The sequence below is a fragment of the Phyllostomus hastatus genome, unplaced genomic scaffold (genome assembly GCF_019186645.2).
Source record: "Phyllostomus hastatus isolate PE091 unplaced genomic scaffold, TTU_PhHast_1.1 phas_contig_524, whole genome shotgun sequence".
Taxonomy (NCBI): domain Eukaryota; kingdom Metazoa; phylum Chordata; class Mammalia; order Chiroptera; family Phyllostomidae; genus Phyllostomus; species Phyllostomus hastatus.
This window is the reverse complement of record NW_025333900.1, coordinates 2,594,200-2,610,770: the sequence shown is the minus strand read 5'-3', so window position 1 is coordinate 2,610,770 and position 16,571 is coordinate 2,594,200. Positions and strand designations below refer to the sequence as shown.

Sequence of the window (16,571 nt, the reverse complement as noted above, 5' to 3'; positions counted from 1 at the left end):
CTCCTGCTGCTAATTACCTGTCTGGAAGAGAGCCCCCACCCCCCCACATCCTGAGCCACGCCCCAGGCCTCCTGTATAGTGGTACAGCGTCTATTGACTGGGAAGCTGGACTCAGTTTCACCTTTCTGGGTTCTGGAGGTTAGGAGACCAGGCTTAATGCCTACCTGGGGCATATGGTTAATTAAGTGCCCTGGGCGGTTTTACAGATAACAGTGCTTTGCATTTTTAAATTACCCTTAGGAAACCTTTCCCTTTTTCCCTTTCAGTGGCTTAATTGCTCACCTGTATGACTTCACATTTTGAAAAGAGAGCTGCTTTCTGCTTAATGAAATCTTAGTAGCCCTTCCTCACGGACTTGCTGCACTCCTTGGGTGGCATTTGCAACCTGAACGTGAGGTGCTTTGCTTCCCTCAGACCTGAGTAGAGGAGGCCTCTGTCTAGGCAGGTGTAACTGCGGAACCGAAGATGGCGGTGCAGATTTGGGTGCACAGGTTGCCCTCAGGGTGGGTTTGGTTTGTTTCTGTTGTTGATGGTGTGCAAAGCTCGTGAGTACGGTTGAGGTTTGGAGGACAGACTTTGTTTAAATTTTAGGAGTTGGAACTGGAAAAAGCCCATTATTTAACAGACCTCAAGGCCCTGCTGGAAAAATTAAGGGACCCAGGAAAGAATGGGGTGGGGGAGGTGATGTCTTTCTCACTTTCCAGAAAGTTCTGGTCAACCTTGATGAGGTGGGCTTTGGCAGAGCACACACCTCAGCTTATTTTAGTTTCAGAAAATGATTTCTTCTCCCAGGCCCTCACAGTTTCGAGGACTGAAGGTGAGATGCATGGGAAGCTCCCAGCCCGCTGATTTGTGCTGAGCCTGGAAGTGATCTGAGGTGTTCTGCCCATTTATTTTGGCTCAGATGGGAGGGGTAAAAAGAGGGACAGAAATCCCAGAGAGAGCCCTAAGTCATGACATACAGAAATTGGGAACAATATCACCAGTTCAAATTGGGAACAATATCACCAGTTCCCATTGGAATTAAATGGCTCCAGGCTGCTGGGAGCATTTATCTGGTTTACTTCTGGTTTTCTCTGTGACTAGGTAATGAGAGTTTTAAAGCCAGTGCAATGATAGCATTCAAGATGAGCCATGTCAGCTCCCCCTACACATAAAAGCAGCCCCTTTTATTGAAAGTGCAGTATGTGTCATGCACCAGGAATTTCACTTAATTCTTACCACTACACTCTGAGGAAGTAATAAGCTTCATTTACACATGGAGAAACAGAGAGGTGAAGTAACTCTCCCAGTGTTACACAGCATCAGAACCTGAACCTGCCATCAGGCTGTTAAGCTGCTGTACTTCCTCTCAGCTTCAGGCCCGACAAGCGGAAGGTGGCCTGCGATGCCCAGGGTATTGATGACCCATCCTTGGTACTTGCAGGTGGTTCATGAGGCACGTGTTGACATCCTCAGGGCCCATAACTCCAAGAGGTGGGAGGCAGGTCCTCCACTTGCTGGCTTTCTTGGTGGAAGCTGTGTGTTTTCTGGGAAGAGCTGAGGTAAGGTGAGGTGGAATAATGGAGAAGGAGTCTACTCTCTGAAGCCAGAGGAGGAATTCATGATGAGGGAGAGGGTGTACCCCATACAGACCTGATAAAGGGAAAAAAAAACAACAGCGCACCATTCGCAGATTCAGCTGACAGGAAACAGCTGCCAAAGGAGGAATGGGCAGTGTGAGGGCAGAGTGGTACCGCCCTGCCCTGGCAGGCGTGAGCTGACCGTGGATGGAAAAACAAGGGAAAGCTGCTGTGGCTCATTAGCCACCCAAGGCTGTGCTGGAGCAATCACAGCTGTGGCAGCTGACTCGGGAGACCCAGGGTGTTCCTGATGGCAGCATGGCAAGGGTCTGCACAGGGCCAGGCCAGGGAAGGCAGAGGCCCTCGGTAAGGCTCCGCTCAGTGACACCAGGAAGAGCAAGCCTGAGGGGCTGAGGGCTGCCCGTGGTCATCACCAGAGCAGCAGTGATGGAGAGCCCACCTTGGACAAGACACTTGGCCTGAGGCTGTAAAGGGGATTCAAAGCATGATGAGATGGGCTTCCTGCTTCCAAAGGGTCGAGTTAGGAGATCAGAAATAGACGTTATACAAAAACACAACAAAACAAAGACTGTTGGAGACAACTGTGAACATGCCATTGGCCTCTTGCACTGCTCTGCTGAGCTGCCTCCCGACTTCCACTTCAGGCACAAGCAGCTCAAGGTGACCCTGTGCCCCAGGGTGTGTGCGACTCCTGTGTGCCATTGACATCTCAGTGCCCATAGACATGGGGGTCATTGGTGCCCATCACCATGAGATGAGGGAAATGAAAACCAAGCAGATTCTGGTGCCAGCCTTAGGATTGATCCAATTGCCCTTTTTTCTTCTTTGAATACTCTCCATCAATGTGACTCATTGGCCTCTGGGAGGCCCACTGGGACAACTGAGGTTGGGCTCAGCAGGAATCAGCAGGTCCTTTATTTTGAGTCTATTAGAAGCACAGTAACTTGGGCTCACTGCCCTCAAGGAGTTTACGTCCCTTGGGGAGATGCTGTGATAGAGAGTACCAGGCTGTGCGAGCCCAGAATAGCTGCTATGGGGCCTTAGAGGAGGGGACAGGAGAAGTCTGAGGAGGAGATGTTAGCAGGGAGGGCTTTGCTGGCAAGAAGGCAGTGTAAGCTGATGGGCAGCAGCAGGGTGGGGTGGGGTGTGTCCAGGGAAGGGCCCTGCGTACCCTGAGCTCAGGCTCAGGTCCTGAACTCAGCAGGAGAAACAGAACAGCAAAGGGCCTTGACACCAACACGAGGAGCAGAATGTTCTCCTCCGGGCGGGCAGTGAGGACTGACCCGGGCAGCCCTGTGTTTGGAAGGCCCTTGGGGGGCAGTGCACTGGAGCCTGGAGGTGTCGGATATGGTGGGACTCACTGTGGCGCCTGCAAGAGTGGGATGTGGTAAACACGGGCACTGGAAAAGTGGTCACATGGATGGCAGTGTTAGGGAGGTGCAGGAGAGCCGAGAGCTGAGGGAGGAATGAGCTTCCTTCCTGTGGGGACTACTGTGCGTGTCGCCGATGGACGAGAAGTGAGCATACCAGTGGTTCTGATGATCTAGGGCTGGGACACACCTCTCTGAAACTGTGGCTTTAAGACAATACCAATCATTTGTTTTGCTCACCAACCTGGAGGTTGAATAGACTCAGCTATTGCAGACAGATGGTGGCTGGGCCTGGCATCTTCTTGAAGGTTCTGTACACATCTGTCTGGTACCTGAGCCAGGAAGGCGAGATCCACTGGGTGCAGGGACAGCTGGGGCTCCTTGGCTCCCCACCACTTTCTCTCTCATCAAAACAAGGGATTTTAGGGGAAGCTGGACTTTACATAGTAGCCAGAGGCTCCCAGAGTGAGCATCCCCAAAGTAGATGCTTCTTTGTGGCTTTTTCTAACTACGGATCTGAGGTGGTGCAGTCACTCCTGCCTGGGTTTATGCATTGATGTGATATAAAGGACCTCAGGCTCAGGGAAGGGGGAATGTATTGTCCCTCTAGATGAGAGCATCAAGGAATTCGTGGGTGTGTTTTCAAACTTCCCTCACAAGTATATAATTAAACTTTTTGAGGCATTTTTTAGAGGGGATAAAATGGTGTGACCACAAGTGAACTGAATCCTCATCTACCACAGAAGGAAGTGGAGAGAGGACCTCTCAATTAGAGATGTAGACATATTCTTTTTTAAATCCTCATTTGAGGATATGTTAATTGATTAACATAGAGGAAGGGAGTGAGGGAGGGAGAGGGAGAGACATTGATGTGAGAAACAATGATTGGTTGTCCCCTCTATGTTCCCTGACCAGGGATTGAACCCATGACCTTTTGGTGTACAGGATGACGCCCAACCAACGGAGCCATACTGGCCAGGGCTGTAGGCATGTTCTTTAGAGACATGAGGGTCACTGTCAGAATCAGTTGTTATCAGAACTTGATTTTTCCTCTTAGAGGAGCACGTTGTCTGGATTCCACATGTGAGTTCAGAGGGAACAGGATCTGTGAGACTGTTGCTGCTGACAGAGGTGGCGCCAGGATGGCATTGTCCTGGGCCCTGAGGGAGGCAAACAGGAACAGACAGACCAGGCAGTGCTTCAGAGAGCTGAGCATAGGAGGGAGTGGAGGGATGTTTCAGGACTGAGTCTGTGAGTGGTGAGGATGTGTTCGGGCCTCGTAACTTGGTACAAAGTGTGAGCTGCGACACTGGGGGAAGCCCACTGACAATATAAGTGAGCTACAGAAATCTAGACAGCGATGTCGGTGTAGCAGTGGTAAAGGTGAGGGGGTGTTGCCCTCATGGCCAAAAGTGTGAAAATATAACAACAACAATAATATATAATAATAAAGGTCTCCTCTTGATTGGTGTGTTAGTTTCCTGGATTGCTGTGACAAAATACCACAAAACAGGTGGCTTAAACCACCGAAATTTGTTGTCTCACAGTCCTAGAGGGTGGATGTCACCAGGGTTGGTCTCTCTGAGGGCTGTGAGGGGAAATCTGTTGTCTCCCGCTTCTGGTGGTTTGCTGGCCATCTTGGTGTGCTTCGCTTGTAGGTGCATCACTCAGATCTCTGTCTTCATCTCCACGTGACCTCTCCCTGTGCACGTGCCTGTCTGCAAATTTCCCCTTTTTATAAAGACACCAGTCATACTGGATTATGGCTTGAACCTAATGGCCTCATCTTAACTTGAACATCAGCAAGGACCCTATTTTCAAATAAGGTTATGTTGCGTGGTACTAGAGGTTAGGACCTCAACATCTTTTGGAGGGACACAGTTGAACCCATGGCAATTGGTAAAATGTGACAAAAGTCTCTGGATCTTCCCCGCATGTCTCTTTCTCCCTCCTGTCCATCTTGCCTTTGATGAACGAAATACTGGTCTAACCTATTGGTTCCCACCATCTGTGTTCTTGGGCTTTTCTTCCCACTACCCCATATATCCTTGTACAGGAAGTCACCTCAGAAATGCTCCCTCATCTCCCTCTCAGTTCACTTCTTTGGTCTGAGGGGCAGTGGGATCTTTCCTGGCTGCCTTAGTGATAACAACTGGGACAGTACCACCCCCACGGAGCAGTTTTGTGTCATCTCATTGTTATCCTCACAACTCTCTGTGCTGCAGGGATCCCCACCTTTTTATAGAGGTGGGACATGAGGCTCAGAGAGTTTAGGCTGCTCAGTGAAGATCATACAGCCAATCAGGAGGGCCTGGGACCGGAGTCAAGATCAGTCTGACTTCATCATACCAAATCACCTTAGGACTTCAGTGGGCAGCATTATGGGTTATACCTTTATTTCAAAGGAGTTTGGAAGTGGTTTATAAGATGATATCTAATACAAAGAAGGTTTTTAAATACATGGAAAAGGAAAGCAGGGCCAAGGGACTGGGAGACAATCCATTAGATTTGGCTTTTAGTTGTGCTGAGTTCAGACATCCTTATGGATGAGCTGAGACCTCTAGGCTTGTAGGATGGGATAGGCTGATGGGGAGGAGTGAAATCGTCTGACCCCTGTCTGAGCTCCAGAAATCATATCTGGAACCTCCGCTGTAGCCTGGATAGAGAATGCTTCTTGGTTTCAACTGAAGGCTGTTGCTGAAGTAGCCCAAGTGAATCATTTAAGAACTCTGAAAACTGAGCCAGTGAAAGCTCCATGGTTGTTTATTTTTTTGCCAGAACAGGCGGACAGCCACTTCCAAAGAACATAACTTAGAGTCCAGTTTAGAACTACACTGAATGTCTCACTTACTCTGAATCATATTCAGCACAGGAATTTGTGATAGATGGTTGCTAACACTTAGAGGGAAATACCTGACCTCCATCAATAATCAATAATGCTGCTGGCCAAGGAGAAGGATCAAGTGTGGCATTATCCAGACCCTGGCTGTAGTCCCAGCTCCATCATTGCTGGGCATGTGCCTTTCTCTGCATCATTTTCACTTAGGGTTGCTGAGGACCCTGGGGTGAGGGTGGACAAGGGACCTGTTAAAGGTGGAGACTCTTGGGTGCTTGCCACCCTGCAATACTGGGTGCTGCTGGTGGAAGGGGAGAGGCAGGTTCCTCGGTTGGCCCTCTGCAGGTAGTGGACTTATTAATCATCATCCCCAAACATTTATGGAGTGCCTGTTCTCTGTATGGCACAGTTTGACATGTTGTAGAACATTTTAGAGACTGTTCTTTCATTTTAGAATCTGGAAAATTACAGCAAGTCCAGGTCACTTCTCAATTCCCTGGCAGGTGCCCCTTTGCTTCTGGCAATTCTGACTCAGGATCCGCAGGAGGGTGTGTGTCTGGGAAAGTTAAATTCCCTTGCAGTCTTGTACATTCTGTGTTGGGCAGATACAGCTTTGATCTGCAAAGCTGTGCTGTGTGGCCTGTTTGCCTCATGTTTATGGTAGAAAGCCCCATCTTTGCTTTTCCCATGTGGGCCACTAAAGTCACCTATTTATCATGAGAACAAGGAGGAGTGAGAATGATCTCTCACATGTCAGCAGAATGAGTGCCCTTGCAAGGGTTCCCTGAGCTCCTGTCCAGGTACTCCAGAGTGGGGGAGGGGCACAGCTCAACCCCTTCTGCAGCATAGTCAAGTCTCATTGAGCTCTCTTGTTCTTATTTCAGTAATTCATGGGATGCCCTGGCTGGGTGACTCAGTCGATTGGAGTGTTGTGCTGTGCACCAAAGGGTTGCCAGTTCGATCCCTGGTCAGGGCGCACATACCTAGGTTGCGAGTTTGATTGTCTGAATATGAATGCTTTTATTCCTAGGAAGCTTCCGTCTACCTGTGTGTGTGTGCAGGGTGTGCAGTGCCCCAGCCTGTGAAGCACAGCTCTGGGAGATGAGACATCAAGGACTTAAACTCCTGTTCAGGATTGATCGCCTGCAGCATGAGAGCCATCAAGATCTGTCCATGTATTTTTTTAGATTCTTGCTTTATTCTAGAAAGGATTAGAGGTGGCTACAATGGGTAGTTTACAATTAACCTGTACTTAAATAGGCAAAAGACAAGATTCATTAAATGTTTTAAAAAGCTAAAACAATCTGTAAGAAGCCTCACTTCCTCTCGACCATTTGGGATCTTGCTGTGAGGTAGGCTGGCTGTGCTTTGGGCCACCTCTGAGACCCAGGTCCCTCGTGGGATGAAAGCTTCCCCAGGGCTGTGCTGCACCCATGGGGAGAGTCCCCAGCCTGCCAGGCCTGCTGAATCTAAACCACGCCCGGAATGTGTTAAGAGTAATTAGCAGTAGCCAAACTAGAGGGAGGTTTCCCAGACCTCCCTGTGGAAAATGCTGCCCACAAAGGCCGAACCAGGCAGATGTTAAACTTCAGCTGGGCATTCAGTGGGGATGCATCAGTCAGTCTCCCCTCCCTTACCAGGTGCTGGCGGGTGGGTGTATGAACACAGACGTGCAGGAAGGATATGGGCAATTTAACCTTTTGCGCTCTTCCTGATCTAATGAGGCTCTTTGCGTGGGTGTCCGTGCTGAGTTTGGCTTACAGTTATTGCTCTTCTTCCTGGGCTTCCTTGACTCAAACAGAATGTCAGATGGCTTGTGCAGGGCGCTAGCTACGGGCAGGGGGACTTCAGGTTTGTTGCTGTTTTGGTTCAGTGATCCCTCTTTACCTGCAGTTTCAGACATTTCCCGTCAATCTGTCAATCTGTCAGTCTCTGGTGAGATGTCATGAGGATTTTCTCCTTAGAATAACGTGTTCTCCCTGGCTGGCATGGCCCAGCTGGTGGAAGCATTATCCCGTAAAATGAAAGGTTGTCGGTTCCATCCCACCAGTCAAGGTGTGTTTGGAAGGCAACCAAATGATGTTTCTCTTTCACATTCATGTTTCTCTCCCTCTCTCTTTCTCTCTTTCCCATTCCTCTCTCTCTAAAAGTAATGAAAAAAAAAATGTCCTTGGGTGAGGATATGTTAAAACAGAACATGTGCTCACATCTCTGGTATTTCTACAACCAGATTCAGAGAAGAGACGGGGTGACGGGGCTTCCTCACTCGTGGTAGCCCCCCTGCTCGGACAGTTCTCCACAGCTTCTGTGAGCCGGGTTGGCCTTCCTCTCAGGAAACAGAACCCAGATGGGCGTCTGGAATTACTAAGGTGATTTAGTGATAAGGACCTCTGGAAGAACTAACCCTGGGCATAAAACTTAGTTTGAATCGGGTCAGAAACCTGACCCCCGTGTACCTCTCTGGGTGTACCTGCTCACTGCCAAGCTCAGAATTTTTCAGGAGGTACGTGCTTCTGCTTCGACGCCTGCAGGGACAGGAGCCTTGAGTGGCGGGGCGCGTGTGCAGGGCTGCACTGCGACAGGCACACATGCAGAGAGATTTAGATCAGAGGGCCTCAGATGACTAAATCCTAAACTCTAGCAGGAGCCACAGTATCCGATGGTATAAAATCTCATCCAAATGCATTTATAATCTATTTGTGGTTTTTTGTTTCACAGCAGCCAGACATTTGCTATGAGTGAAAGCCAGAGGATGAAGCCAAGGTCTTGGGCTCTGAAGAACCCTCCATGGCCTCCTCCCTGACTCCTGCTCCGATCTCTCATGTGGGGCTACCTCTGTCTCCCTCTCAGAGCCCACAGGAGGACTGGGAAGTGTTGGCACCAGTCTCTGGCTGTCAGCTGTCATCTCTGATTGGTGAGCAGCCCTCTGTCTGTGGGAGGTGGAGGATGCCAGCAGTAGGCTCCCGCAGTGAAGAGGGAAGTTTGGGCTTTGTGGGTGATGTGTGAGTGTGAGGACGCGTGTGCTCATGGATGGGAGTTGTACTGTTGCTCATTGCTAAGGAGCTGGTGGGTAGCATTGGAAATGTGTTTGGTTGGTTTTAAAAGAAGTAGTCACTGAAAGGCCAGGAAGTAGGATTTGGGGACATGCCAGTGAGCAAGAAGCCCCATTAATGTTCTGTATCTTTTGCTCCCCAGTCCAGTGAGGGCACATTATTGTACTGTGCACACATGTGCCTCTGCAGGGCGATCTGTGAGGAGGAGTCATTGGCCTTGCTTGTTCTAGCCCATTTCTTTTAAAGGTTTGATAGGCTTGTCGTAGTCTGCTAGGGCTGCCATAGCTGAGCACCAGAAACTGGCTGGCTTAAACAATAGAAATGAATTTTCTCACAGTTCTGGAGACCAGAAGGCTGAGATAACGATGTTGGAGGACTGGTTCCTTCTGAGGCTGTGAGAGAGAATCAGTTCCAGGTCTCTCTCCTACCTTCTGGTGGTCTTGCTGTCATTCCTCGGCTTGTAGAAGCATCACCCCATTTCTGCTGTCATGTTCGATGGTGTTCTATGTGTGTGCATGTCTGTCTCTGGGTCTAAATGTCTCCTTTTTATAAGGACACCAGTCATATTGGATTAGGGCCCACCCAATGACCTCAGTTTGATCATCTGCTATGTCCTCATTTCCAAATAAAGTCCCACTCACTTTAAAGTCCTACATAGAGGTTAGGACTTTAACATCTCATGTGGTGGAGAAGTGATACATTCAACCCATAAAGGGGGTTAAAGGGCTTCTTGTGTGTACTCGCCATGTGTGAGAGGCCAGGAGAGTGTAGGTTACAGGGTCTGATAGCCTGGGGTTGAAAGCTGTCACTTACGAGCTATGTGTCTTTGGGCACATGGCCTGCCTCACTGCCATATCAGTAATAGTAGTGAAATGGAAAAAAAAAAGGCTGACAGGGTCAAATAAGTTAACACATACAAGGTTCTTTAAACAGCAGTTGGCATATTGTAATTCTCACCGAGTATAAGTTGCTGCTGTTTCTATCCATACTGTATATCTCTTGTTTGTTCAAAGCTATGAGAACATGGTATCAAGGATGCTTTAAAAAGGGGTAAGTTGAAAGGAGTAAGGATGTTGCCACCTGAAATTTTTACATGTATACATCTTCAAATGACTAAATAATTCTCCCCTCCAGGGAATCTGCAAGGATCATTGTGTTTTGAGTACTGAAAAAAACATGTCTTTGAAACTAGATGTATCCATTAAACAAATGTTTATTCAAGTCTTGTATACATAAAATCCTTCCCTAGGTGCTAAGGTGGATTTTAAAGAAATGACTGAGATAATATCTGTGGGATTTAAGGAGCTTGCAGGCTGGTAAGAGGCAGACAAAAGTAATGTCATCACAGGTGATAACAGGCCTTGTGCAGAACGCTGCACTGGATTAGCCCCTGTAATCCTCATGATAACCTGAGAGATATACACAGTCTCGAATCCTCAATTCTGAACTCTGCCCCTAGTAAACAAAAACAAACAAGCAAACAAAAAAACCCAACTCTGAAAATGAGGTTTTTTTCTTTGATTCAGTGCAAATTCACCTGATTACAGAGCCAGAGCTGAACTGATGTGAGGCAGTCTATTGTCTCTTTCTTCACACCATGTGACTGCTCACGCATTTCTCTGCAGAAAAATGCTGGGTAAATGTACCATATTACTTTCTAACATCTGGGAAATTCTAACTCACATCTAGCCCAGAGATTTTGGAGAAGGGATGATGCTCCTGCATAACTAGGTATCTCACAGACAAGGAATGCTGAGGTCCAGAGGAGTTAGGCCTCGAGTTCAGCTCTGAAAGCTTCGAAGGCCCCAGCGTAGTCACTGCGCGATTCTGAGGTTCAGGACTGAACCTCAGACATGCTGAGGACAAACAGCATGGGGACATGCTGAGGGCAAACATCTTACCTGTTGGGCCCTGCCACCCTGGCCCTTGTCTCTTTAGACTCCTTTAGTCTGAAACATTCCCACAGGCTTTCTTTGTCAGAAAGAGTGAGGAGGCTAACTCTGCAAGCAGGGCTCAGCCAATCCTATTGGTGTTCATTAAGCCTGTTTTGCTTGCAGGTCACAGAAAGCAGCTCCAGGAGTAGACATAAGGGGGTGGGGTGGGGCAGGTGGGAATGACTAGAGCACAGGGTCTCTCAGAGCCCCAGACAGAGCTGTGGCTCAGCCTTGGGAAGGCTTGGAACCAGGGGTGTAGGGAACCAGTGAGTGCTCTCCCTTCGTCTACCATCTGGGCTTCATTCTTTGACCACTGACTGTTCCTGCATCCCAGTCCATGCAGTAGAAAACGGGTGGCTACCACCAAAACCTGGCTTTAACCTCCTCAATTTAAGGTGGTAGCCAGTCCCAGAGTCTTCAATTCAATCCAAATCTCACGAGGATGAAGAATTGGTGGGTGGGGGTTGAGGAGATCTGGTTAAAGAAAACATGCCATGAAAGTACCATCCCTCCGGTGTTGGATTTGATCCAGGATGTTCAGTGCTTCTGACCTTGGGGCAGATGTTCTCCTGACCTTGGTTCTCAGTGCTTGGGTCTGATGCCTTCTGTTCCCATTGCTGACTGGAATTCCTGCTGCCCTGGGATGCCAGTGCAGCCTGTTTGCTTGGGGTCATGACAAGCTGCTTGGCCTTTGTCCCTGTCCCTCAAGCTACTGGCTTCAAATTTTGGGCCCTCTGGAGCCACCAATCCCCACCTGCTGGACAAGTATTAGAAGGGCTTTGCTGGTGAAGGCTCAGCATGCCTACCGAGTGACTCTGCATTTATGAAGATAGACTGGGCTTGACCCTGCATGCTCCCTGACCGCTTGTCTGTCATGACTGAATGGTTGCACAGCCGGGCTGCTCAGGTGTTCACGTTGCTGGTTTGTTCCCCTTTTCTCTGACCCGTGGGTCATGGCTGAGGGCCACGAATTAGGGCCTGGTCAGTGTCAGAGGCCAGGGGAGTCTGGTGGAGGGAAAGAGGCTTTTAAATTGAGACTTAATCTGGGCAAGGCACTTAGCTCCCTGTGGGTCTCTTTCCTCATCTGTATCCTGAGGAGGGCAGTGGACCAGATATTGTTCCAGGGCCTGTCAGGTTCCGAGAAATTCCGTGATAATCCACTAAGAACTCTGGCAGGAGTTGCCAAGAATGTACAAAGAATGAGCAGCACATCTGATGAAGAGGAAGGCATGGTGAGTTGGGCCAGTCCCTGGGTGAGAGCCACGCTCACGTCAAAGTGTCAGCCTTCCGTTCCCGATGGAAACCTTTCCCTAAGTGATCAGCTGGTTCACTGTGCCTAAACTGCCTGTGCAAACAGCGTGCTTTATACTAAACAGCTGCTTTCCTTCGGAGAGTCTAGAATTTTGGTACCTGCTAGGCAGAGGGTGCCTATGTGACCAACCTCTAATAAAAACCTGGACACTAAATCTCCAATGGACTTCCCTGGTAGACAGCACCCACACCTGGGGTCACAGCTCGATGCTGGAGAAGGAAAGTGTGTCCTGTGTGTCTTCACTGGAGAGGGGTCTTGGAAACTGATTCCCCTAGACTGTCCCTTGAGCCTTTCCCCTGGGCTGGTTTTGCTTTGTATTCTTTTGCTATAATCAGTCGTAGTCATGGGTATGACTATATGCTGAGTCCTGTGAATCCTCCTACCCGTTTACCTCTTACCAAGCCCGGGAGTAGTCTTGGGGCTCCCCACACTCATGGACTTGCAAGGGACTGAGAGCAAATAAAAATAAGCCCCACACCCCTGCAAAAGCCCTGGGTGCTAATTGATGGCACAGAGGCTCACTCTCTCTGCCTGTTCTAGGAGGAGCTTTTGCTCAGTTAAAATTTGTGAATATTGTGTCCTGAGCACCAATGTCCCCACCAGCCCCACGTGAAGAAATCCAGATGTTGTATCGTCCACTGAGAGGCTAGGTTATTCGTGGTCCACGTGTGAAAAATCAGCGAGGAACTTTTGGCTCAGTGTGATGTGCCAGGAGGAGGGATGAACGTTTGTGCTGGGCGAGGGAAGGAACATTCTGAAACAGAATTTGTCTGGCAGGCCTTCTCATCAGGACAGCTCTGCCAGCAGGCTCCAGGATTCTTCATTAAATGAGGTTCCAGGTTCTCCAGAGCCATGCCAGGAAAGCCAGGTAATCTTATGTAAGTAGGAAAAAAGTACTGGAGGAAAGATCATTTGAGAGGAAATGCAAGGTCTTAACCTTAGCATATTTAGTCTGTTCCTGTGAACTTTATAGAAACACATACCTTTTTCTGAATATGTTAGGAAAGCATTCTGTTAAGAACAGAGTTCTCACTGGGAAGGCAGAGTGTTGATCCTTAGAGGCAAGAACTATGAGTCTGTAAGAGGAGGAGAACTTGAACTATTGGGTTTGGCTGTCTTATCTTCTATGGGCCACGAGAACCCAAATCACAGTGTTTGAGTCTCTAAGAGCTCTCTCTTTTCTGTTTGCTGCTGGCCTGGGTTGTTGAGTGTTTGGCTCTCCACAAACAGAGAAAGATCGCTCTGTCACATTTTGAATTCCAGCATTTATATTTAGTCCCTGCTTTAGAGGGGCTGTTGGCTCTGTCTCTAGAGCCAGAGTTGGAGTCAGCAGCTTCAAGTGTAGAGCGTCTCAGGTGCTCCAGGCCTCATCATCCACTGGATCATGAGGAGCGTGACGCTCCGAGGTGGTCCTGATGACAGTTTAGTGGCTTTATCTGTATGTGGCTGAAGCACATTTTCCTTTATCCTTGGAAGAGTGGAGACAAGCACTGAGTCACACAGGAAGCCGCCGCCAACAATGTGCAAGGAGTAGGCAGATATTCTGCCTTGTTGGCATTTGTGAAGAGGTCTGAGTGTTGCTGTGGCATTTGGAAACTTTCATTTTCTTTTCAAAATTGTTCACAAGATCCCTATTTGGTAACAGACTAATAAGAGTGCACCCTTTCCTTGAGGCTAAATGACAAAAAGGAAACCATTGGCCAGCTGCTTCGGTTGAGCACTCCCTTTTTGCAGAGAACGCTCTGTGCTGTGCTCTGGGCCTTCTGGGGCTGGAGGACAGACACTCAGGAGAGAGGCTTTTGCTCTCCCTCCGGAGCTTCCCTCTGTGCTTGGCCAGGGGGCAGCACTGCAGCCCCTACCATCCCTGGCAGAAAAGACTGAAGGGCACTTGCAAAGCAAAAATATAAATTAATGGAAAATACCTTCATATGTGAGCATCCCTAATAGGGTGGATTGTGGCCAGAGTCAGGTGTGGCCAATTGGAGACATGATTAAGAAAGAGGCTTTTGAAGGAATCATGAAAACCAGCTTTTATAACAGAATCATCTCCTGTTCCCCAAGATGTCAGCTTGCTCCCCTTCTTTCTTCCCTGCCTCTGTTCAGGGCCCCACGAGCCGCACTCCACCCAGCACACAGAGCAGACTTGGGAGTTATTCCGGACATCCCCCTACCTCATTCCACCAACTCCTGCCAATCATTCCAGACTTTACCCCTGCCAGTCATATCCAGACTTTACCTTCATTCTCCATTGCTGCCTATGCTGCCTCAGTTCAGGCCCTCAGCATCAGCCACCTGCCCCAACTTTTTATCCAGAATTGATTTCAAGGTTACAGCTAACATGCAAGAATAAGAATGGTGTAATCTACTCTTTACCCACATTCCCTCTTGTTAATATTGTGTTACTTTTGTGCACTCTTCGCTCTGTACACACACACACACACACACACGCACGCCCGCACGCACACACACACCTCTTCCCTCCCTCCTCTAATCTTTTTTAACTATTTAAGTTGATTACCTCATGTCTCTGAACTCCTAAATACTTCAGTGTGTTATTTCCTGAGAACTGAGACATTCTCTTTTGTAACCACAGTAGAGTTGTCAGCTTCAGTAAGTTGAACCATTGATACAGCGCTTTTTTCTAGTCTGCCCCCATTTTCCAATTTTGTCACTTGGCCTGTAATGTTTTCTGAGAACTTCCCCCTCTGAGGAGGGGTCGGTCCCGGGTCAGGCATTGTGTTTGGTGGTCATGGCTCCAGTTGGCATCAATGCCACTGTCTGAAACATGGTCGAAACTTTCTTTGTCTTTTATGATAAGACATGTTAGACAGATACAGTTTCTTTCTTTCTTTTTTTTATAAGTAGAATGCCCTTCATTTGGGGTATGTCTGCATTTCTTCATGGTGAAATTCAGGTTCTACATTCTCAGTGGGATCACATCTGGAGGAATACCACGTCCATCTACCCAGTATTGGTGGTGTTAATTTTTTAAATTGAGGTATCGTTGATATATAACATTATATTAGCTTCAGGTGTACAATATAATGATTCGATATTTGTATATATTGCAAAATGTAGTAGTAGTCACCTATAAGTAGTCATTTACAATAAGTCTAGTTACATCCGTCGCCATACATAGTGGCAACTGATCCAACATGCAGTGCGGCACTGACCCTTGCCATGCTGTGTATCAGACCATGTGACGTGTTCATTTCATAACAGGAAGTTTGTGTCCTTTGACCCCTTCACCCACCCTGCGCTCCTCTGGTGGCGTTAATTTCGATCACCAGTTCTGAGTACCAGTCAAGGTGTGCCCAATTTACCTTTTGTGCATTACTATTTTTTCACTGCAACTAATAAGCAATCTTCAGGAAGACTCTTTTAAGACTCTGTGACTCCCCGTCAGCATTTTTCCCTAGGGATTGCATCCGTTGATGGTGTGTACCTCATCTAGTCTTTATTATGATGGCTTCAAAATTATGATTTTCCAACTTTCAGTCTCACCATAATTTTTGGGCTTACTCAATGGGACAAACAGCCTACTGATGGGACTCTCTAGCCCCGTTCTTATGTATTCACCCCAAATCTATCTATTCAAATGTGGTTCTGGTTCTGTCACTGCCATGCACAAATGCTTCCAGTAGCTTCCCCTTGCCCTCAGGATAAACTTAAGCCCTCCTTAGTCCTCTCTGCCTCTCCACCTTCACCTCCTACCCGGCTTACCTTGTTCCCTGTCACCTAGGAGTACTCAGCTTGTGATGTTCCCTCAAATATATGTGTGTCAGACCCCAGTTCTCTTTACTCTCTCAATTAGAAAGTCTGTCTCTGATGACCTTGACTGGCAACTTCCTATGCACTCTTTAAAACCCAGCTAGTTTTCCCCTCCAGAAAGCCTTCTCTTATACCTTCCCCTTCTCCAAAGCTAAGGTAAGTCTCTCTCTGCTGGGTTCACAGTGATCTGTGCACACCTCTGCCATAGCACTTACCACAGTGTAATGAAATTTAGTTTTTCACCCTTCTCCCCATCCTCAACAAACCTAGTTTCTTGGCAACAACCGGGCTTTATTCATTTTTGGTGTCTCAGAGCTAAGCTCAGTGCCTGACATAGAGGAGGCGCTTCATAAATTTGTGCTGTAGTAATGAATCTCTAGCATAAAGTTGGAGCATTTCTCAAACCTGTTGGACCAAAAGGTGTACTCTCTCTGTTTCTCTCTTTTTTATATACATCTTCTATTTTTTAAGAAACCACTTTACTGAGGGATGCTTGACATGTAAGAAGCTATACATATTTAATATGTACAACTCAACAAGTTTTGGGATAAGTATATGAGGTCTGCCCGGAAAGAGTCCAGCCATTGTTGATATAATGAGAATGGTTTGTGCAACACTGATGTAACCTGGCATCCAAGGAGAGTGGACTGGAATGTGCATGTATGAACAATGACAACTTTACTGTACTAGTCCGTAGGTGTGGTAGACACCA

The 16,571-nt window shown here is 47.9% G+C and overlaps 1 protein-coding gene across 4 annotated transcripts in view; it reads left to right on the top strand.

Moving 5' to 3' along the window:
• GFOD1 (glucose-fructose oxidoreductase domain containing 1) overlaps window positions 1–16,571 on the top strand; it is a 117,319-nt gene that overhangs the window by 22,630 nt on the left and 78,118 nt on the right. Inside the window, exon 1 of one of the 4 annotated variants that reach the window (XM_045847017.1) lies at window positions 8,528–8,703. The exons of the other annotated variants lie outside the window; for them this stretch is intronic. Within the exon in view, the coding sequence (XP_045702973.1) occupies window positions 8,577–8,703 (127 nt within the window). The 5' untranslated portion in view covers window positions 8,528–8,576. Of the gene's footprint in view, window positions 1–8,527; window positions 8,704–16,571 lie in introns of those variants that run through there. 4 annotated transcript variants of the gene reach the window in all.